At 47.6% G+C, this 22567-nt stretch overlaps 1 protein-coding gene across 7 annotated transcripts in view; it reads right to left on the bottom strand.

Annotated features, from left to right (window-relative positions):
- Positions 1 to 1363: 1363 nt before the first annotated feature.
- The window catches only part of LOC135875959 (glutathione S-transferase A4-like), a 68241-nt gene continuing 47037 nt past the window's right edge, over positions 1364 to 22567 (bottom strand). Inside the window, exons 1-7 of one of the 7 annotated variants that reach the window (XM_065401054.1) lie at positions 20657 to 20831; positions 18022 to 18120; positions 14385 to 14439; positions 13094 to 13226; positions 12049 to 12190; positions 11038 to 11169; positions 1364 to 1706 (exon numbers count right to left, since the gene is read on the bottom strand). In XM_065401054.1, coding sequence (XP_065257126.1) covers positions 1584 to 1706; positions 11038 to 11169; positions 12049 to 12190; positions 13094 to 13226; positions 14385 to 14439; positions 18022 to 18108 — 672 coding nt within the window. In that variant the 5' untranslated portion in view covers positions 18109 to 18120; positions 20657 to 20831 and the 3' untranslated portion in view covers positions 1364 to 1583. Of the gene's footprint in view, positions 1707 to 11037; positions 11170 to 12048; positions 12191 to 13088; positions 13227 to 14384; positions 14440 to 14672; positions 14777 to 18021; positions 18121 to 19297; positions 20525 to 20656; positions 20832 to 22567 lie in introns of those variants that run through there. The other 6 variants (XM_065401053.1, XM_065401057.1, XM_065401055.1 and 3 more) reach the window with 6 other exon arrangements.

Genomic DNA, 22567 nt, shown 5'->3' on the forward strand with positions numbered 1-22567 from the left:
TATCAAGCAGCTTGTTGGCCTGGGGAATCAGATAGGCATTGAATTTGGAAATAGCGTCTATCTTCCAAAAGTCAATGCAAAAGCGGGTCAATCTGTTGGCCTTTGGCACCAATATGATGGAGCTTCACCATTCACTCTGGGATTCCTCGACTACCCCTATCTCCATCATCATCTGTAGCGCCTGCCAGACCATTTCCCACAGCTTTTACAGCAGGAGTTGAGGGTTTTCACAAACTTTCTTCCCTGGCTCAGTGTCTATATGGTGCTGTGCCAGGCATGTATATTCCGGTCGTGCTGAGATGACCACACAGCAGGCTTCTATCAGCTGTTCTAGCTGGTGTTCTTGCTCTGGCAGGAGTTCTCCCAATGGTACAAGTCCAGAGTCAGGATCCCTGGAGATCTAGCTCCGGTTCTGGTGGGTCTGGCACTATTAAGAGGGCCTCTTGCTCCCACCAGGCTTTAAGCAGTTTGATGTGATAGATTTATGTTTCCTTACATCTCCTGGGCTGGTGTATCTTGTAGTTAATGGCCCCCACCTTTCCCACCACTGTGCCATCAGCTTTGACTCCGACATCGGGAGGAGTAGCAGGACCCTATCCCCAGCTGTGAACTCTTTCAACCAGGCCCCTTTGTTGTAGGTGTGTTCTTGCTCGGCTCTCAGTAAGTTCTCCTGGGTGAATGCCCCTAGTCTTTCCAAGTCTTCCCACAGGTGAATCATGTTCTAGACAATGCAAGAACTCCTCCCAGGTCTCTTGGAGGAGGTCCGGCACCCCCAGGGGTTGATATCCATTCAGGTGTTCAAGCTCTGTTGAGGCTTGCAGTACCTCATGGATGGCGAATAGGAGGGGCAGAAGCAACTGGTTCCAATGTCGTGGGACTTTGGCTATGAATTTCAGCAGTAACACCTTCAGGTTTCGTTGAAGCCTTCCACCAGTCCATCCATTTGGGGGTGGTAGATGGACGTCTTCAAAACTTGATCTTTATAGGGGCACACAGTTCTTTCATTAACTGGGATGTCTTATTAGTCCCCTGGTCCATTAGGACCTCCTTGGGTTCTCCTACCCATGCATACACCTTCATCAGCTCAGGTGCCATATGGCTGGCAGTGGTTGATTGGAAAGGTATGACTTTGGGGGTTTGGCTTCTTAGCCTACAAGCATGTGGAGTATTTGGCACTTTCCATATTTACCTTCTTGGGCCAGTGTTAGAGACCAGCATCAACCATTTCCCATTGGAGTGGAGGGTGGCAAGTAGTGTAAAGAATGTGTTCAGAACCCTGTAGAACCTGGTCCCCATTTCACACAAGACTTGCATCAAGACTAGACAGTGAAAAATAAACAGCAAGAGTAAGAAGTTTACTTCACAGGGAGACATTTATTGCACCTGAATACATTCTCTTCACAGATTACTACCTTTTGATTGAATGCCATACTTCAGTGCACATGCACTTATTTCCTGAACTGCTTCCTAATTCCTATTTTTTGGTACTCATATCATAACCAAAACACTTGATTTCTCTGAGCATTACATCTGTGTCTGCTAATGCTGAGTGAAAATCTTTATTGCTGTTGTTTTAACTCTTTTTATAATTGCAGAACTTTATTCACAGTCTCTACAATTCTGTCATCGGGTTCGGTCCTCCTTTGGCTTCCAGGCTGCAGAAATTTCTTAATTGTAGGGAGGTTACTTATTCTTGCTTTAAAAGCCTAAAATAAAGAGAACAGAGAAACAAAGAGTGAGGAGTCCTCCTGTCCCTATATCTGGCCTGATGCCTCCTCCCTCTTTTGAGTAAACGAAGACAGGAATACATCAGGACTATAGAAGCCCCCTTTGGGACCCCAAAGATCATGTACTGATGTAGGCATCACTCCTGCAACTGCATCCATACAGAGGGATCCCTATAGTCCTGTGTAGCTACATTTACTTCAGTGGGGTTCCATGACATGAAAAGGTCCACCCAAGTGGATTCTGTTGCTCTACTGGGCACATGCTCATATATTTCAGCTTTGAAGCCAATCATTTTATATAAAATATTGTCAGCCCAGCAGAAAAACTTTGACCATCAAGCCATCTATGCAAAAGTAAAAAAGTTTTGAAACATAGTAGGCCCTGAATATAGATTTATATTTGTTTTCAGGTTAATTCTACTTAAATCCATTTCCTCTGCACTGTAGATCTGCATTGTATTGGGGCAACCTTATTGACATCATTTATCATAAATGTTAATGGACTATGAAATTACATTGCCTGGTGGAGTCACTCTGGTTTTCAATATGCCATTTTCTAAAATATGCAATTAGATATAATAAAATACCAGTATTGCTTAGCACTACACAGCTTTTCAAACGATTGATCTCCAAGCATTTTACAAAGATGAGTAAGTATTTTACAGATGGAGAAACTGAATACGACAATTTGGAGATAGCGTGACATGCTGTACCTCAAAATAGCATCCTGTAACCCCCATATTTATCATGTGTATATCGTTCTGATATTTCATATAAAGCATGCCATGTAAGATATCATATGAAAGGTCATGATCTGCTGAAACCCGTTGTTCTGTCCAAATATGTTTATCATTACTGTGTATAAAGTTATGACATTGTGCTGTATGGTTGTTACTGAAATCTGCTGTAAATTTGCTAGTGACATACAAAGAATCCCTATGCAGGTAGCTATTGACCTCCCACTAATCAACTGTATGATTCAACTATGCAAACACCACACAATCAGGGCCGGCTCCAGGCACCAGGCACCCAAGCACATGCTTGGGGCGGCACCTGGTAAGGGGCGGCGGGGGGGGGGGCGGGCTCCGGCGTCGCGGCGCTCGGCGGGGGGCGGCGTGGGGCGCGGCGCTGGGGGGGGGGTTCCGGCGGCGCTCGGCGGGGGCGGGCTCCGGCGGTGCGGCGCTCGGCGGGGGGGGCGGCGCGGGGCGCGGCGCTCGGGGGGGGTGTTCTGGCGGCGCTCGGTGGGGGGGGCGGGCTCCGGCGGCGCGGCGCTCGGCGGGGGGGGGCGGCGCGGGGCGTGGCGCTCGGGGGGGGGTGTTCCGGCGCCGCTCAACGGGGGGGGCGGGCTCCGGCGGCGCGGCGCTCGGCGGGGGACCTCGGGGGGCGGCGCTTTTTTTTGCTGCTTGGGGCAGCAAAAAAGTTAGAGCCAGCCCTGCACACAATGGGAACTGCTCCATCACTGTGACTTGGGGATTGCTTGATCTCTGTGACTCAGCAAAACCCACATGCCTGGGCTAGTGTCTGCCAGGCACATGGGCCAAGGGTATTGCAGCACTCTGTGCCTCAAAACAGCAACCTGGAACTCCCATATTCACCACTGTCATATAATTATGATATGTTTTAAACAAAATATGCCTTGTGAGGTATCATTTTAAAAGTCTTCATCTGCTGAACATTAATATCTTGTTGGATTATATGTGTTACACTGGTCTACAATTTTTGAGAAGTCGTCTGCTTCAGAGATAAAATGTGCTTTTTATTATGTATTTTGATGTGCTGAATTCAAATATGACAATTAAAACAACTGATTGGCTACTGTTTCTAAGATATTTAAGTTTTTACATTTTATGTCTATGTATATTGTGTAGATAGTAGAGTTTTAATCATAAATTGTAAACCTAGGTCTTTTCATGTGTTTATGGTTGCTTTACATGATAATATTTCACCTGTCCTGTTTATGTAACACTTTAAAAATCAGCAAAAGGGTTATATAAATAAAATTTATTATGAAACAAAAGGCAAAAAACTATTATGTACATAGTTTAGTCCTATTCAGTGTCTACTCGGCGCTTCTTGGCTTGTCTCTTGTATTCATTAAATGGAGCATCTCTTGTCACTGTCCAGCAATAGTCTGCAAGCATTGATGGGCTCCATTTGCCCTGATAGCGTTTCTCCATTGTTGCAATGTCCTGGTAAAATCGCTCGCCGTGCTCGTCGCTCACTGCTCCGCAGTTCGGTGGAAAAAAATCTAGATGAGAGTGCAAAAAATGTATCTTTAGTGACATGTTGCAACCAAGGCTTTTGTATGCCTTGAGGAGGTTTTCCACCAACAACCTGTAGTTGTCTGCCTTGTTGTTTCCGAGAAAATTTATTGCCACTAACTGGAAGGCTTTCCAGGCCGTCTTTTCCTTGCCACGCAGTGCATGGTCAAATGCATCATCTCGAAGAAGTTCACGAATCTGAGGACCAACAAAGACACCTTCCTTTATCTTAGCTTCACTTAACCTTGGAAATTTTCCATGGAGGTACTTGAAAGCTGCTTGTGTTTTGTCAATGGCCTTGACAAAGTTCTTCATCAGACCCAGCTTGATGTGTAAGGGTGGTAACAAAATCTTCCTTGATTCAACAAGTGGTGGATGCTGAACACTTTTCCTCCCAGGCTCCAATGACTGTCGGAGTGGCCAATCTTTCTTGATGTAGTGGGAATCTCTTGCACGACTATCCCATTTGCAGAGAAAAAAGCAGTACTTTGTGTATCCAGTCTGCAGACCAAGCAAGAGAGCAACAACCTTCAAATCGCCACAAAGCTGCCACTGATGTTGGTCATAGTTTATGCACCTCAAAAGTTGTTTCATGTTGTCATAGGTTTCCTTCATATGGACTGCATGACCAACTGGAATTGATGGCAAAACATTGCCATTATGCAGTAAAACAGCTTGAAGACTCGTCTTCGATGAATCAATGAACAGTCTCCACTCATCTGGATCGTGAACGATGTTGAGGGCTGCCATCACACCACTGATGTTGTTGCAGGCTACAAGATCACCTTCCATGAAGAAGAATGGGACAAGATCCTTTTGACGGTCACGGAACATGGAAACCCTAATAACACCTGCCAGGAGATTCCACTGCTGTAGTCTGGAGCCCAACAGCTCTGCCTTACTCTTGGGTAGTTCCAAATCCCTGACAAGGTGTAGCAGGGTGGATACCTGCTCCTGCCTGGAAGGGCCTGGGATAGCCCAGGGAGCAGGCAGCGTGAAGACTGAGCTGATTGGGGGAAGTGGCTGCAGCTGGGGCCATGCCCCAATCAGGCTTCAGCTGACCTATATAAGAGGCTAGGAGCCAGGAGCTCAGTAGAGTCTCTCTCTGCCTTCAGAGAGAGAAGGGCCTGGCTGCAGGGAGCTAGACAGGGTACCTGTAGTGGAGCAGGGCTGGGGAAAGGCTGAGGAGCTGGGGAGCTCCAGCCTGGATAGCCCCAGGCTGCGGCCTGGTAATAGGCCAAGGGGTGCTGGGGGTTGCACAGGGCAGCCCAGGGCTAGGCCAAGGCAGCAGGTCCAAACCCTCCTTGCCAGTGATGAGTGGCCTATACTGCAGTCTGCCCCTGGGAGCGGGGGCTAGTTGGTGACTGGCAGTGGCCTAGTGCTGAGGCAAGGTGGGGATAGTGGGTGGGGGTTCCCCTGGGAGGGGAGACCTAGCGTGTGGGTACTGCCAGGGGGCAGCACCCAGAGCAAGGGGCACCGGGGTCCTGGGAGGGACACGGGAGCCGAGGAGGAGGACAGGTGGATCACCGGCCTGCAGAGGGCGCTCCAGAGGCTGGTGAGCTAATTCCCTGGACGACCAGCAGGAGGCGCCGCAGGGGTGAGTCCGGACCTCTTCACAAGGTCATTCAGTTCACCTTGTGTTATGAGGTGTGGTTCAGAGGAGGAGGATGGGAGAAAATGTGGGTCCTGTGACATTGATGGTTCAGGACCAGAAGTTTCATCCTCTTCTTCGTCTGACTCAAGTGAGAATGATTCTGGTGCATCAGGAACTGGCAGTCCTTCTCCGTGGGGTACTGGGCGTATAGCTGATGGAATGTTTGGATAATGCACAGTCCACTTTTTCTTCTTTGACACACCTTTCCCAACTGGAGGCACCATGCAGAAGTAACAATTGCTGGTATGATCTGTTGACTCTCTCCAAATCATTGGCACTGTAAAAGGCATAGATTTCCTTTTCCTGTTCAACCACTGGCGAAGATTTGTTGCACAAGTGTTGCAGCATATGTGTGGGGCCCACCTCTTGTCCTGATCTCCAATTTTGCAGCCAAAATAAAGGTGATAGGCTTTCTTAACCATAGTGGTTATACTGCGCTTTTGTGATGCAAAAGTCACTTCACCACAAACATAGCAGAAGTTATCTGCACTGTTCACACAAGTACGAGGCATCTCTGCTCACTTTGGCTAAACAGAAATGTGTCCCTTTGCAAAATCAAACACTGATAAATAAAAGAGAACGACACTGTATGATTTCTAGAGCTGATATAGGGCAATTTATTCAGCAGAGTGATGTAAGCTTCATTATGATTGCATCATCCATGACTTCTAGGAATAACATGATGCAATTCATATCATGTATGACGCAATACCAGCTTCAGATTGCATCATTCATTGTTTTGCCTAAAAAGCAAGTACTGTCCAAACCCAGTCATAGATTTATTCATAGATCCAGTCAAAGATGTATTTTAGTCATTTCTGGTTTAAATTGAGATCCCTTCCCTTTATAACTCACTTATCCTCCGCCATTCCCAAGTCAAGGGTTGTATATACTGACCCAATAGCATATCTTGAAAACTAGAGCCAATCAACAATTTTAAGCATCATTTTCGTTCTCAGTGACCCAGAATTAGTAAAGTTTGACTACATTTATTTCAGAAGCATTTTGGCTGTAGAGCAGTGTTATCATTGTATGTGAAGTGATGAAGTTTTGCTATGTGTGTGTTACTGAAATACTGTATGTTGAGAGATTGGGAACACCCACAACCAGCCTTTCATGTACTACAGTGGAGGAGCCAGACACGCTGATGGCCCATCAAAGGGAATCCACACTCCGAAGGGTCATCCCAGGAACTGTATACAATGGAGACTTCTCAAAGATAGCACATAGACAATGGAGAATGCTTGACCAATGGAGGTGGACGGACCCCTATGTCACAAGCAAAGGCTCTTTCCAGCAAGCTGGAAGAAACTATAAAAGAGAGGAAGTGACATAATCACCTGGCCTCATTCCCCCCACAATTCCACATCTGGAGGACAAAGACTGAAAGGGGGAAGGTGGTCCCGGGCTGGAGGAGAATTCCAGCCTATGTATTGACGATCTGTAACCAGCTTGTACTATATATCAAGGGGACACTCCGCTTGATTCAAATCCTGTTAGTTTATAGAACTTAGATTGTGCGCTTATTTTTATTTTCTTTGGTAACCTTCTCTATCCGTCATGCCTACCACTTATAATCACTTAAAATCCATCTTTCTGTAGTTAATAAACCTGTTTTATGTTTTACCTAAAACAGTGTATTTTGCTTGAAGCGCTTGGGGAAACCTCAGCTCAAGAACAAAAATTTCTGCCTGTCCTCTCCACATTGAGTAGAGGCGGACAGGGTTATAAATGTATACTGGTCAGGCTTCTGACCAGGGCAGGATGGTACAACTCAAGGGAGCTGGGGGGGAATTGGCTTGAGCCTCTCTATTGTTAGTTCGTAAGTGTCTGGAAGCATTCATATAACTCAGCTAGGTGGGTCCCTGCCTGTGGATGTCTGTATAAGAGCAGTGCCTACCAGAGGTTTGCAGCTTGTCACAGCACCACAGTGAGAGAGGAAGCCCACGTTGGTGGGACAGAGGGCTCCGGGGTCCCATAGTTCAGGTTGCACCGTCACAGAAAGGTCTGTGTCAAAGGATGAATTCCATTTTTGTGTGTGTGAATGCCATTCGTGATTGTACCCTTCATTGTAGATTACAGTATCCACCATGTATCAGAGGCTTGACATCTAGTGGGTTGACTATGGCTGTGTCTACATGGGGGTTTAATCCAAAGCTTTTTGTCGTGCATCAGGTAACTCGCAGATCGCGAGTCGCACCAAGAGCATACACATAGAATGCTTGTTCCATTTTCAGTTCACATTGTGTGAACACATGGCAGCTGTTTGCTGAAAACTGAGGATGTAGCATTCTCTGGTGGATAGCCTGCTGAGTAGTGTCCATCCTGGGATTGTTTTTGCGGTAACTTGTGGGAAGCCAGGCAGGTTCAATTATTTAAAAATAAATCCCAGGTTTCCACTGTCTCCACCCTATACGTCCTTTCTGGGCTGGTTCATGCCATTTTTGAATTGCTGTTGGCTAGTATGGACTCAACAATGCTCCATGCCGCTATGGTGAAAAATGTGAATATGCACAGGCTGCTTTGGCTGTATTTACAGCTCTTGGAGCCAGACAAATTTTGCATTAGACTTTTCCCATCACACCATTGAGCAGATAATGCAGAAGCAGGAGAATATTCTATAGCAGTAGCAACTCCTCTGACAGCAGGAGGATATTTTGCAGCAATGGCAGCAGGATGAGATTGAAGAACAGGAGGATACTGAGCTGCTGGAGGAAGAGGACTGGTTTCTGAATCACCTAAAACAGCATTCAGCACCATTTTGGGGCCCTGGAAACCCAGTATGGGTTAGTGGGAGAGGATCGCTCTTCAGACCTGGGCAACCAGCATCAAGAGAACTTCAGAATGGGGAGGGCTACCTTTTTTGAAATCTGTGCAGAACCAGAGTTTCAGCAACAGCATACTGACATGCAGTGCCCCTGTCCCATACCCGTGGAGAAACAGGTCACCATTGATATCTGGAAACTGGCTACAGGCTCACAGACATTTAATGCAGGGTGGTCTGGGAAAGTTCACGATGCTAGGATCAATCAGTTATTCTGGAAGACCTGGTTTATCCCTGGATGCCCTGGCTAATGAAGCCATACACAGGCTGTTTGGACAGAAGGAAGGAACATTTTAACTATCACCTGAATAGTTGCAGAATGGTAGTCAAGGATTCATTTGGACTTTTGAAACTGAGCTCAAAGTACAACAGTAAGAAAAATGTCACATACGAGTGCAGGGTGATGGTGCATAAAGTTAAAGAGGAGTAAAAGCCTTGCCTCTGATTCTTCTTGTCCACATAGGTTCTAGGGTTGAGTTAATATATGGAGATATACCTATCTCATAGAACTGGAAGGGACCCTGAAAGGTCATCAAGTCCAGCCCCTTGCCTTCACTAGCAAGACCAAGTACTGATTTTGCCCCAGATCCCTAAGTGGCCCCCTCAAGGATTGAACTCACAACCCTGGGTTTAGCAGGCCAATGCTCAAACCACTGAGCTATCCCTTCCCACCTCGGCTCAAAATTCTCAGGGACTTTGCAGGGCTCAAAAGAGCTGAACCGCCATGTGCTAGTGCTCAGAAGCTGGATCTGAGAGGTCAATGGGAACCACTAGCAGCACTGCTGTGGGGATGTGGAGGTTAGAAGTTGCTGAAGGTCCCAGTAGCCAGCATTATCTAGGGGCTGAAGGGCATGTCTGGTTCCCAAATTACGGGACTGAAGGGCCTGCTGGCCTAGAAAAGCATGTTTTGTAGAAGAGATTCTGGCTCAGGATAGCATCCATGACTTGCCTCTGCATCTCTCTGTCTTTTTCCATGCTCTCCTTCACCATGGTGATGCTGGCCTTGGCCACTGCTATAATCTCTTGGGAGAGCTGCATTTCTTTCTCCCTCTGCGTCCTTATGTACAGCCTCCACCTCTCAGCCAGCCTGGTTTCCCCTGTGACTCTGTCATGAGTTCTGCAAATGTCTCATCCCAAATCTTTCTTTTTGGTCCCTTCAGGTTGATCAGCCTCTCAGCAGTACATAGAGGCCCTGTCCTTAATAGTCTGGCTGTTGCAGGTGGGAGCAGGGGGAAAAACCCCATCACTTATTATTCATATCCCAGACAAGTCATGATAGCTTTTTTTAGTATGTATATGTGACCTTGCTTCCTTGGGCTGACCTTGCTTCCCATCTCTGAGCTTCCCCCAAGAATGAGAAGTGGTCTGTGTATACAAAGGGTGCTGGGTGTATTTGGATTTCAGTCTACTGTATCTGCTTTCATGCTGTTCGGTTGAGTGGTGTGGTATGGTTGGCGTATGTTCTGGGTTTGTTTTTGAAGACGGTTATGGGAGGCAAGCAAGACAGTAATCCTCTCTACATCCCTCTTAGGTGGTCCTTATTCTTGATGATGTTATGCCGAGGCTGGTGAGTAGGAGGCAAAGAATGGTCTTATTCCAAAAAGCAAAGCGCAGAAGCGAGATTCCTGGTGAATAAATATACAGTTTTAGTCCCCCCCAGAAGTGGTGCAGAAGTGGAAGGGGCTTGCAAACTATACCAGGAGGCACGGGTGTTTGGCTATTCCCTATAATGTGCAAAACAAAATTGAGCTATTTCTCAGTCTTAACTTGTACTATATTTCCCCTACAGGCATGGAGAAAGTGCAGAGAAAAATAGATAGGTTCCTACAATGATTTTCAGCTACAATGAGTATTACAGGGCATTTGTACCTCAGTGGGGAGCAGCATCACTTGTGCCTTGACCAGGTGTGCCATGTGCACTTATACCTCATGTAAAGTACGAAAAAAACCAAATTTCTCTTCCTGTAAGCATTGGCTCAATCACTACACAGACCTAGAGGTCTTGGAAGCACATGGGAGTCAGCAGTCAGATCCAATCACAACAGACTGGTGTTCATCCAAAGAGTGGGTCTCAGCCAGGTTGTGATGCTGATGCTCAACGAGATGAACACATGACTTATCCAAGGACACAGTGAGTCAGTGGTAGATTTGGGAATAGACACAAGATCTTCTGAATCTGATGCCCATGCATCTTTGTAGGGAGATAGAAGGGGCTTAGGATAGTATACCGTGTACTTGGGTGCACACTGTAATCTGTGAGGGGACTGATATCTGGGGTGAGGGCAGGCATACTGCTTAAAGCGTAGGTAACTGCATTCTTGGTTATGGTGGAGATAAGTTACCAGGGCGCAATTCAGAACTGCCAGGCCAGGGATCAGACCTCATTGCCTCTTACAAGCAGCATTGCTGAGTTTAATATTGCATTACAATTTGTGAAATGTGTGTAAATTATTGTGCTAAATAAATAGCCATATTAAAACTGAAAGCATGGCATATCACTGCTCAACGGGCATCTTGGGAAGTCTGTGAGTGTGTGTCATATTACTTGTTGATCTGCCCACCTAAAATTACCTGTAATAGAGGAAATTCTGAGAGAGCAGTGGGCTCATACTCTTCAATCATTAAAATGGATTCAAGTACTTGTACGTCTGCCCTGCTGAGCTGGTTGCCAACAAGAAAATCTTGTCCATGATCTTTTAAAACCTATATATGAGAAAAAAATATATATTTTTGGGCACAAATAGGCCACACATTGGAAAAATAGAAACCACTAAGCAGTCTGACATTTTCAAAGCAAATTCATTTAACATCTGTTTCATTTGGGAAAATTATATATATAAACCAGGACAGCAAAACTACCATACTAGTGGCATTGAGTGAGAAAATCCATCAGTCTTTATATGGGTCCCTTTTCCACAAAAAGATCCATATGAATGAGCTACTGCATTCATGCAGAGCCCCACTGAAACCAACATCTGACTGAAGCCAATGGGACTATGTGCAGGAATAGGGGTCCATCCATACAGACCCAGTTTCAGGACTGGGGCCCAAGTCATCATGCAGAAGAAAAGGCACCTCACTCTTTCATGAGACAGAACAGTCATATGAATATACATGGCTGATGACAGGTGGCTGATGACAGGTGGAAGACAACAAAGCCATTGCAACTGCTTTTTGTCCTCCTTTCCTCCTCTTTATTCAATGGTTTATGGCCCCATTTTACAGATGGGGAAACATCAGCAGAGAGAGATGGGGGGGAGGGATAGCTCAGTGGTTTGAGCATTGGCCTGCTAAACCCAGGGTTGTGAGTTCAATCCTTGAGGGGGCCACTTGGGGATCTGGGGCAAAATCAGTACTTGGTCCTGCTAGTGAAGGCAGGGGGCTGGACTCAATGACCTTTCAAGGTCCCTTCCAGTTCTAGGAGATGGGATATCTCCATTAATTATTATGAGAGATGCCTAAGAGAACACTTGATTTTTAAAAAAAAATAGGATCTAACGTAAAAAACAAAAACTCACTTACATCCCCCCCTCCTTCCCACCCTCTGTCCAACTATTGCAATGTTCTGTAGTTGCCATATACCTTCTCATACACTGGGAAGTATCTGTTGGTTGCCCTCTGAATCATTAAGGCAAAATTCTTCTCCTTTTCCTCAGGAGATGAGAAAGGGTAAAGCATGATCATTTCATTCAGGTCCATTGTTCCTTCAACATACATATCAATCCTGCCATAAAAATGATAATTGAAGAAATGTCAATGATTAATTTACTAAGTCATTCTACTGCATGATGCTACAATGCCTGTATATGAAAGCCATACCCAAGCAGCAGAGCATCTGTCACCTGGGGAGTGAATCTCTGCCTGCAAGGGGGTGGGGGAGGAATGGCAAAGCTCAGATTTTTGAATGAGCTTTCCCAAACTAAATAGTTTTTTAAAAATTGTGGGGAAAGGGAGAGAGAGATTCTGAAGGTTGAATATCCTTGTTTAAAAGAATAATTACAAAACCTGCCCCAATACAGCAGTAATGAGCTCAAAAAAAACCAAACAAAAACTGGTGGATAGAGGCTACAGCCCCAGGCCTGCCACTCATTGTGTGTGAGTGCACTGGTTCATCTTCTTGGAGCTCATGAAGTAAATGGAGCCCTGCCTGGGCTCAGAAGTCTGCCCACAGGTCCTGATCCTGCAATCCATTACACATCTCAGAAAATCACTTCAGTTTGGAATAAATTTGTACATAGCTGCTCTAACTTTCCTATCGTCATTTTGGAAATGGCTGGAAGGGGATGTGACAGGTCTCCTCTGAACAGGCACGTAATAACAGAAATGGTTCACTTTAGAGGAGGGAGTAAAAGTTATTTGTATATTGATAGACTTTCCAGAGGAATGGCAAGTTAGATGGTCCAGTTCAGAAAAGATCCTATCAGAAATCAGCCTGCATCTAAAGACTAAATCAAATATATAAAAAAGATAATTGGAAGGATGATTTCATTTCCATAGAAATGAGAGAGTCCTCATTTTTGTTAATTTGAATACAAAGCTTTCATTTCATTTTCAAATAAGTATTTTTCATTTTATCTAAAGCAGCTTTTAAAACAATACTATGGTACAGTCTGTTACAGTACAGTACAGTGCTCTCTCCTTCAGGTCTTTCCCATAGAGGTTGTGTTTCCCTGCTATGTAGTTGAGAATGGCTCTGGTCTGCACCATCTTCATTCCGTCAATTTCTACCATGGGCACTTGTTGAAACAGCAGGGATCCATCTTTGGAAAGGAAAAGAAATTGAGTCATTTAGTTCCTGTAAATTGTCTGATCATTGCCCTCGGATTGAGATAAATGACATTTCTTCAGCTGTCACTTAGACCATTGTCTTGGAGTGTATTGATCCCTGAATCTAAAATTCTACAGAATTTTTCACAGACCCATAAAATGCATCAGTAAGGGATATAAACACCTGTGTAGTCACACAGCTACCAACCAGCAGCATGTCTGGAAATTGAGATACTTAACTTATTGTTTCTGAAGTCAACTTCCACATACTCTAACTAAACTGCTTCCAAATCAAAGCTTCTTTTTTGTGACAGAAGAGTAGGAATGTCATGTTGTAAAATGCACATTTTTCAACCTAATCACTCCCTTGCAGAGCTTAACCTATAACTATCCCCTAACTCTCTTTTTAGAGATTCACCAGAAGAGATGCAGATGTGATTCGGTTAACTGTGGGGCCCCCATCAAGTTATAAGGAGACCTATATATTTATATATATATTTAATATAAGATAGAGGTGTCCTACAAAACATAGAACATTATGTTGTGAGAGTGCCACTAAATAATGACACTTTGCAATGTGACAGTGCTATACTATTGTGTCTATAGCAGTGGTGGGCAACCTGCGGCCCGCAGGCTGCACGCAGCCCGTCAGGGTAATCCGCTGGCAGGCCACCAGACAGTTTGTTTACATTTGCATGGCCGCCCGCAGCTCCCAGTGGCCACGGTTCGCTGTTCCCGGCCAACGGGAGCTGCGGGAAGTGACGTGGGCCGCAGGGTCGTGCTGGCCGCAGCTTCCCGCAGCTCCCATTGGCCGGGAACGGCGAACCGCAGCCACTGGGAGCTGCGGGCGGCCATGCAAATGTAAACAAACTGTCTGGTGGCCTGCCAGTGGATTACCCTGACAGGCTGCGTGCGGTCTGCAGGCCGCAGGTTACCCACCGCTGGTCTATAGTATATCTGTGCTGCTTATTTCAGCCCTTAAAACCAGCTCTGGTTTTGGATATGTAGATCCACACTTTTGCAGGAGAGCAAAATAGTAGTGGATCAAATGTGTGACACAGAAGCTGCTTGTCAGCCCTTCCAACTCCAACTATATGACTCCAGAGAGCAGAACCTAAGGGGAGAATTTAGCTGTTATTCTGCAGGCTTACCCTGAAGTAACTTTTCATATTGTTTTCTTGTTTCCAAATATTCAGCTTCTTCAAACTGGAAAACAAAGGGACAAGAGGAACTAGATAGCTATATCTCAGAAATCATAAGTGAAGATTTTAGTTAGGGGATATTTGCTTAATAGCTTCTCATAAAGGGGTTAATATAGGAGACACATCCCAAAATATCCAACGTGAGAAGAGAAGGATCTAATGAGGCAGTGAATGACCTAAATAAAAGTTTGTGCTGCTATTACTCTGTACCCCACCTGATCTCATCAGGTTCATTACCTCAAACTCAAAGATAGCTAAGATCCCCTTGGAAGCACAGAACAATTCATGGGAGTCAGGGATCATCAGAATGTTTGAAACTGTCAGAACAATCCCTGCGGTTATTCTGTGCAGCTAAACACCTTAGGGGTCTGTTAGCATAAAAACTGATGGCAAGTGGTATCAGTGTTTTAGCAGCAGCCATCCAAGCTTCTTTTCTGTTATCATGTTTAACAGACAGACGAACATAATTCTGTGTAAGAATTTTTCACAAGCTTACTTGGAAACTAATATCTGCTAACATCCAGTTATGTAAGCCTTGCTGGGTGCTGTTAGCACAGTGACTAAGGAGAAAGTGTGGAAAGCAGAATGTACACTAAACTACTCCTAGGGGAATTCTGCACCAAAAAATTAAAAATTCTGCACCAAAAAATTAAAAATTCTGTGCACAATATTTTAAAATTCAGCATATTTTGTCAAAATAATGCAATATAATCACTCTGGTTTCAATTATTTTGGTAATTTATTTAAACTACAATACAATGGATGAAGAATGGGAGTAGGGAGCATTGGAGGAAATCCCCAACCCCCCTTTCCTAATAGTAATGTAGCTAGGTTTGACCCTTTATTTCTAGTTATTAGTCAACTAATATATGCAGCCATATACTCAGTGTTACATCATAGGCAACTGAAGAGAAAGTGAGGGCTGGGGAATCAAACTCACAATTTATATTGGCTACTGACCATCTCCAGAAAGATTTGATAGGAAAGTTTTTCAGTCCAAAAATTTAGACCAGTTTCAATCACTAAAGCACCATAAGCATTTATAAGGCCATACTGTCCTTTACACCGCTTTGGGAATGTAAAGGGGCCTTAAAACTTTTACACCTGTTTTATACTTGTGGAAGAATTCACAAAGACAATGGGAACAATTCACTAAGCAGGCAGGCTGCTACATTCTGCTCTGCCTGAGGGGACAGAGCCTGCCCCATGCCTACCTCCTCAGAAACATCCCGAAGCCCTGCCCCTCCACGCCGAATGTGCTGCAATAGTGTGCGAGAGGGCCAGAGTGTCTCTCTCTCTCACACACATGGCTGGCCAGTGGTGATTTATGTCTAAACCGGCTGTTCTGGGCACCCAAACCAACCTGCCTGCGCTGCTGGGGAGGGGCACGTGACCACTCTTGTGGCTTCCCTTTGCTTCCCCGTCAGAAGTCATTTTTCTGCGGGGAAGCAAAGAAATCTGTGGGAGACATGAATTCTACACACGCGCAGTAGCACAAAATTCCCCCAGGAGTACTAAGCCCCGGGTTTTTCCTGCCTTATGGGACAAATATGACCTTGTAGCTAGGGCCCAGGAATAAGAGTTGGGAGATCTGGATTCTACTGGCTCTGGCAGAAACATCCTGTATGATCTCAGGCAAGTGATTAGGAAACAGTGATACAGGGTATATCTACACTGCAAAAAATCCCTCTGTCAGTGAGTCTCAGAGCTCAGGTCAACTGTCTCAGGCTCGTGGAGCTCACGCTACAGGGCTTAATATAGCAGTGTAGACATTCCTGCTTGGGCTGTAACCTTGGGCTCTGAAACTTGGCGAGGGGGGAGGGTCTTGGAGCCCAGACTCCACCCTGAGCCTGAATGTCTACACTGCTATTTTTAGTCCCCTAGCACGAGCCCTTCAAGCCTGAGTCGTTTACCTGGGCTCTGAGACTTCCTGCCATGGGTCTCGTTTTTGCTGTGTATACATACCCAATGATGCCTGCCTACCAACCTGACTGTTCTGGGAGTCTGGATTTGCTGATGTTTGTGAAGCACTTTGAGATCCTTGGGTGGAGGCAAGGCCGGTGCAACCACTAGGCAAACTAGGCGGCTGCCTAGGGTGCCAAGTGGTTGGTGGGTGGACAAAAGCACGCTCCGGGGCGGCGGTGGAGTGGATGTGAGCTGGGGTGGGGGGGGGGGGAGGCGCGGGGAGGGCCGCCTGCAGCAAGTAAGGGAGGGGGAGGCAGCACACACGGGACCCGCTCCCCGCCCCAGCTCATCTCTGCTCCACCTCCTCCCCTGAGCACGCCGCCCCGCTCTGCTTCTCTCCCTCCCACGCTTGCCGCGCCAAACAGCTGATTGGCGCCGCAAGCCTGGGAGGCAGGAGAAGTGGAGCAGCGACGGCGTGCTCGGGGAGGGGGCGGAGCAGAGGTGAGCTGGGGTGGGAAGCTGCCACACGCTCCCCGGGCCGGGGGGCGGGCGCCTCAGGGCGGGGGGGGGGTGGGGAGCTGCCACAGGGCTTGGGGAGGGGGCAGAGCAGAGGTGAGCTGGGGTGGGGAGCTGCCGCACGGCTCCCCGGGACAGGGGGCAGCTGCCACGGGGGGGGCGCCGCAAGGCGGGGGGAGTGGGGAGTTGCCGCGGGGGGGCGCCTCAGGGCGGAAGGGGGGTGGGGAGCTGCCGCAGGGCTCCCCGGGCCGGGGGGGGGGGTGAGGAGCTGCCATGGGGGGGCACCTCAGGGCGGAGGGGGGTGCGGGGAGCTGCCGCAGGGCTCAGGGAGGGCACAAGGTGGAAGTTTCACCTAGGGCGCAAAACATCCTTGCACCGGCCCTGGGTGGAGGGTGCTCTAGAACAGGGGTTCCCAAACTTTTTCCCTGAGGCCCACTTGTACAGCTGCAATATGTACTGTGGCCCACTATTAACACGCGACTGTCAGGGAGAGAGACCCCGTGAGAGGTGTGTGCCTTCTTCAGCAGCCTTCTGAGTGCCTTGAGCTGGTCCCCTGGCACCCCCTGCCCAGGTACAAGGGAAGGGCTCGCAGGCTGCCAGTGCTGGGCAGAGGCAGGCACTCGGGTCGGGCCCAGCCGTTACCTTCATGGTCTCAATCACAGCATTGTCCAGGCAGAAACAGAGCGGCACCGCTGAGCCCCAGATTGCAGGAATGGCCACAAACCCTCCAGCCTCCTCCAGTCACCCTGGAAGCTGCCGCCTCTTGGGGCCAGCCCCTTCTCCTCACCCTCCACCCACCAGCTTCGCTTCGCCCTTTGCCATCTGCCAGGGGCGCTGGGCTTCTCCAGCCCTGGGAGGGGGTCATCGCCAGCTGCCACTCCACCAATGTATACAGTTTGGGGGGCAACGCCACCCCCCCATACCCTTCCATCTCCAGCCATGGCAGACCACCTGAGACTGTGTCACAGCCCACCTTTGGGCTTCAGCCCACAGTTTGGGAACCTCTGGTATAGAAGTCTTATTCTGTGTACCTAGGGGCACATGATCACTCATGTCCTGCTGGGTTCGGAACTGTGGATTGAGCTTCAGTGAGTTAAAACTTGGAAAAATCTTTTCAATCAAACAATCTTTATGAGATATCTTAATTAATACGTTATGAACAAACCTCAACCCCAGCTGTTGCCAACAGCCATCTTATCGTTTCCATTCGGCCTCTTCCATTAAAGTAGTAAAGCTTGGGTTTTGTAGCCATGATTTGGATTTCCTGACAAGGAAAGCAAGGAAAAACATTTTGCACAGTTCTAAAAAAATTTTTCAGTTGTCCATAGATCAAAGCAGAACTTTTTTATGTGAATTTGTTTTGGGAGAATGTTAGAGGTTGTGAGCTTATATTTAAAATATACCAACACTGCCTTATAAAGCATACCCAAAAATCACCTCTGTGGCTTAATGAATATTATGGCAAGGGGGGGAAAAATGATGTGCAGAAGGGAGCCTGATTCTGGCTTAATGTGCACTGCTTGGAAGATGCCAAATTAGTCCTACCTGCTTGCAGAAGTAAAGCCTAATGCCAATGTTTTCAAACTTACGTGCGTAAGAGTAGATACCCAAATAAACACCCTGTTGTTTTTTTCAACTAGAGCTGCCAGTGCTCAGAAACTTTGAACTATCAGCTAGCATATTATTGCCGTACATTCCTATGCTTCACATCATTTTTGACACACATAGTAACAAATCATGTAGATACTAGTAGCAGAATATTCTTCCAGTAACTATGCAATATAAAAATCATATCACTGACTGTAAACCAAGGCACCTATTTATTAATTGTAGCTGGGGTATGGAAGAGGAGGGGTCGCAAAAGCAAACAATCTCCTCCCTTTCCTTTTAAGATACTCTCTAGCTGTTCATTTAGTTTAGGCATTGAAGGGTTATTATTTCCTGTCTCTTAAAGTTTTCCAAATGCTGAAAGTGGGTTATGTAGAAATGGGCCAGACTCGTTTTAAATAGTGCTGCGCTCTAATATGGCCTCCTCACTGTATCTTTGCCAACAGTTGTTTTCTTTGACAAGATTTCAGTGACAAAAATGAAGTCTTACTGTAAGAGGACTGTTGCTCCCTTACTAACACTCAGTGGGGGTGTTTTGGTTGGCTAGCTCCCAGCACTAAAAGGGGAAGGGTCGATGGGAAATCAGGAGCCTGAGACTGACAGTCCCCGGGAACAATGGGGAGAGGCCAATGCTCCAGATCAGCCTGATTGACAGGGCGGGCAGGCTAATCAGGGAGTCAGGAGGCCAGGGGGGGTCCCATCCTCCGTGTGAACTGGAATGGCCTGAGTAAGACAGAGTGGGGCCGAGCTAAGGAGAGAGCAGGGGCCCGAGCTAAGTTGCTGGAAGCAGAGCTGCAGCCCCAAAGCCAGAGCACACCCCAGAGAGAGCCGACCTGTCCTGGGAGCAGAGCTGCAGCAACCAGAGCCAGAGAGGCCAGAGAAGCAGCCCAGGGAGCTGAAGGCAGAGCAGCAGCAGCTGCCGTGCTGAGGCAGAGTGGAGCTGGAGCTGGAGCTGGGGCTGGAGCAGTCCGGAGCTGGGTGCGGTGAGCAGCTGGGGAGAGGAGGGGGACCCTGGGCAGCGGGCCCAGCACAGGGAGACGCCTCAGCCAAGAGGCTCTGCAGGCCAGACTTGGGGGGATCGTAACCCTGACAGGGCGGGGGCAACGCTGGGAAGAAGGGTCCTGCCACCTAGAGCCTGAGAGCGTGTGGCCACCGCCAGAGCAAGTGTCCAACCCGCAGCGTCTCTGCAGCACAGCCAGGGCCTGAGACGGAAATCTGGGACCTACAAGGAACAGACTGTGAAGTGCCCTGACATTCCAGAGACACTGTTTGTGATGTTCCCTGCCACAGAGCGGGGTGACGTGTTTTTCTTTAACTTTTCCCATTTTTCCTTATTCTTTTTTTAAATTAATTGTTAATTAAACAACTTGTATTTGCTTTAAATTGTATGAAATGATCAGTGGGTCAGGGAGGTGCCCAGTGCAAAGAGAGTACCCTGGAGTGGGGACACCCTAGCCCCTGTCCTGGGTGACCACAGCAGGGTTGGGGGTCGAGACCCCCAGGAATCCTGGGCCCAGCCTTGTCGGGGTTTACGAGGACTCTGCCAGACAGGAGAGTGGAAGGGGAGTCCTCAAGGGCAGGGAGGCCTCTGGGTAAAGGAAGTGGGAGCGAGGACTCAGATCCTTTCGCTAGCCCACTTCACCGGGGTAGTGCAGAAGCCAGGAAAGTTCCCCACAATAGCGGGACCATTCCCCCGGTTACATTAATAAAGCAGTTCTGCAGCATTCGGTGAAAATGGCAAGTGGTTTCCTCTGACCAACACCCAGGAGTCAGGGAGCAGAGGGGGAGGGGATTTTTATTTTTGTAGATCTGATCGCTGTAGCTAGCTTTTACTGCTGTCTGTCTGTCAGTCTCACACATTCTGCCTGATGCACTCAGAGAAAGCAGACCCTCAGTTCCTGGCTTCCCCTCCAGTTCACTCTCACTTGCTCATCTCTTGTCTCCCCATTTGCTCTGTCCTCGCTCAGCAAACTAAACGCTGCCTCCCTTCTCTGAGATTCCTTCCTGCTTTCCCCTCCCCACTTCTAACCCTTGGACTTTCTTCCCTTCCCAAGGAGGCTGTGAGCAATCAGACTGCGAGCAATCAGACTGCCTTTGCTGCAAGTAAAGAAATTAGCACAACCTGCTGCTCCATTCATGCCCAACAGGTTAGAATTTAAGGAAAATGCCTGCATGTACACCTCAGTACAAACCTGTTCCAACTTGTGGCTCTCTCAGCTGTTTTCCTTCTTAAACGAAATATGCTTTCAAGTTATGAGATTGTAGCTCCACCTCCTGACTGCATAGAGCTTTACATAGGTCAGTATGCAGAACCAGGAAACCCCGGTGGCAGCTGGGTATTCTGCAAGCCTGCGGGGGCTGGAACAGTTTCAGTCCCATTGGGAATCCTCCAGTGGTAGTAGGAGGCACTGCACTCTGAGGTGCATCAGCCCCAGTGCAGCTCACTTACCGTATTGCCAGCTCAGGTGATTTTATAATGAGTCTCATGATATTTGGTATTTGTCTTAAAGCCCCAGCTCTGCAGTCAGGTAATTATGTGAGAGTCTCAGCTTTCATTTACAAAATCCAAGAAAACAGAAAACAAAACACCCCCCCCCCCACACACGCCAACCAAACCAACTAAACAATGGTAGGTTTCCTCATGGGTGTAGAAAAAAGCTTGAGAAGATGAACCCATGCCAGGATGGCCTGCTGTGCTGTAGAAGTATTCACCCGGAGTGGGGCTCTCCCTCTGCTGCCCTCCCTCAGAAGTTCTGCCAGTTAGGAAAAGCTTTAATTCCACCGAGGGCTCCACAGAAGTGTCAGGAAATGGGCTAAATCAGAACATCCCATGCTGCCTACATTTGGGGCTACCCTGACCCCGTGTGCCCTGGGTGAAGGCTGCTGCTTTGCACTGCCACTACCTCTTCCCCCCTCCTTGGATTGTATGTCCCCAGGAAGGCACTACAGCCTGGTCAATGCTTTCAGAAGCTGCTTGTCACAGCATAAGCTGGCCCTTCAAGGAGACTGGGGCTCAGCGGCACCTGTGCCAGACTTCGCTCCCTTCCCCAGAGGGAGGAGATGAATGAGGTTGTGTCACAAACGGCCAGGTGACTAAGAGCAGACCTGCTCGGAAAATTAGACCAGCCTCTTAGTTCAGAAATGGGGCGCCTGGAGTCAGGAGAGCCCTGCAGGAAGAAGCATCCCCTAGGGTAGAACAGAGCCGTGGTGGGCAGGGGAGGCCTGCCAGAACTGAAGCACAGCCCCAGGAAGTGGAGGGAGGCTGTGGGTACCTTGTTTCAAAAGAGAAGAAGTTTGAGCCAGGCTAGGAAAGACCAGAGGGAAAGCACTTCAGTGGAGATACCACCTATGCTGACGGGAGGGATTCTCCCATCAGCGTAGGTAATCTACCTCCCCGAGAGACGATCGCTAGGGCAGTGGAAGAATTCTTCTATTGACCTAGCGCTGCTACACGGGGACTTAAGTTGGCTTAACTATGCCGCTCAGGGGGGTGGGTTTTTCATATCCCTGACTGAAGTAGTTAAAGCAACATAATTTTCTAGTGGAGACCAAGACTAAGGTGGGACACTTTTGTTTTGTGTTTGTTTGGACTTTGATACTCCAGGAGGGCTGTACTTTTGTGAATAGGCCTGGTCTACACTAGAAAATTAAGTCAACTTAACTATGTTGCTCAGGGGTGTGAAAAATCCACACCCCTGAGCAGCATAGTTAAGACAACTTTACCCCCAGTCTAGACAGCGCTGATGGAAGAATCCTTCCCTTGACCTAGCTACCGTCTCTCGGGAAGGGGGGGTGCAAGGTGCAGAACCCCTCCTGTTGACATATGTAGTGTTTACACCAAAACACTACGGTGGCGCAGCTGTTCTGCTGTAGCATTTTAAGTGTAGACAACCCCTTCCTTCAGCAACGGGACTATGCTGAAGGCCATAAGAATCTTTGAGGATTAGAAGAAACTGAGGCAGGGTGACTGCAGTGCCACACAATGCCCGGGGTGTCATACTCTGAGACTGTACCCTGCAACCACTGTAAAGCAAAGATGTTTCTGGCCCATTATTGGTTAATAGTTCATCTATAAATAAGTTCAGAACAGTGTGTGTAGTATA

The sequence above is a fragment of the Emys orbicularis genome, chromosome 3 (assembly GCF_028017835.1).
Source record: "Emys orbicularis isolate rEmyOrb1 chromosome 3, rEmyOrb1.hap1, whole genome shotgun sequence".
NCBI lineage: Eukaryota > Metazoa > Chordata > Testudines > Emydidae > Emys > Emys orbicularis.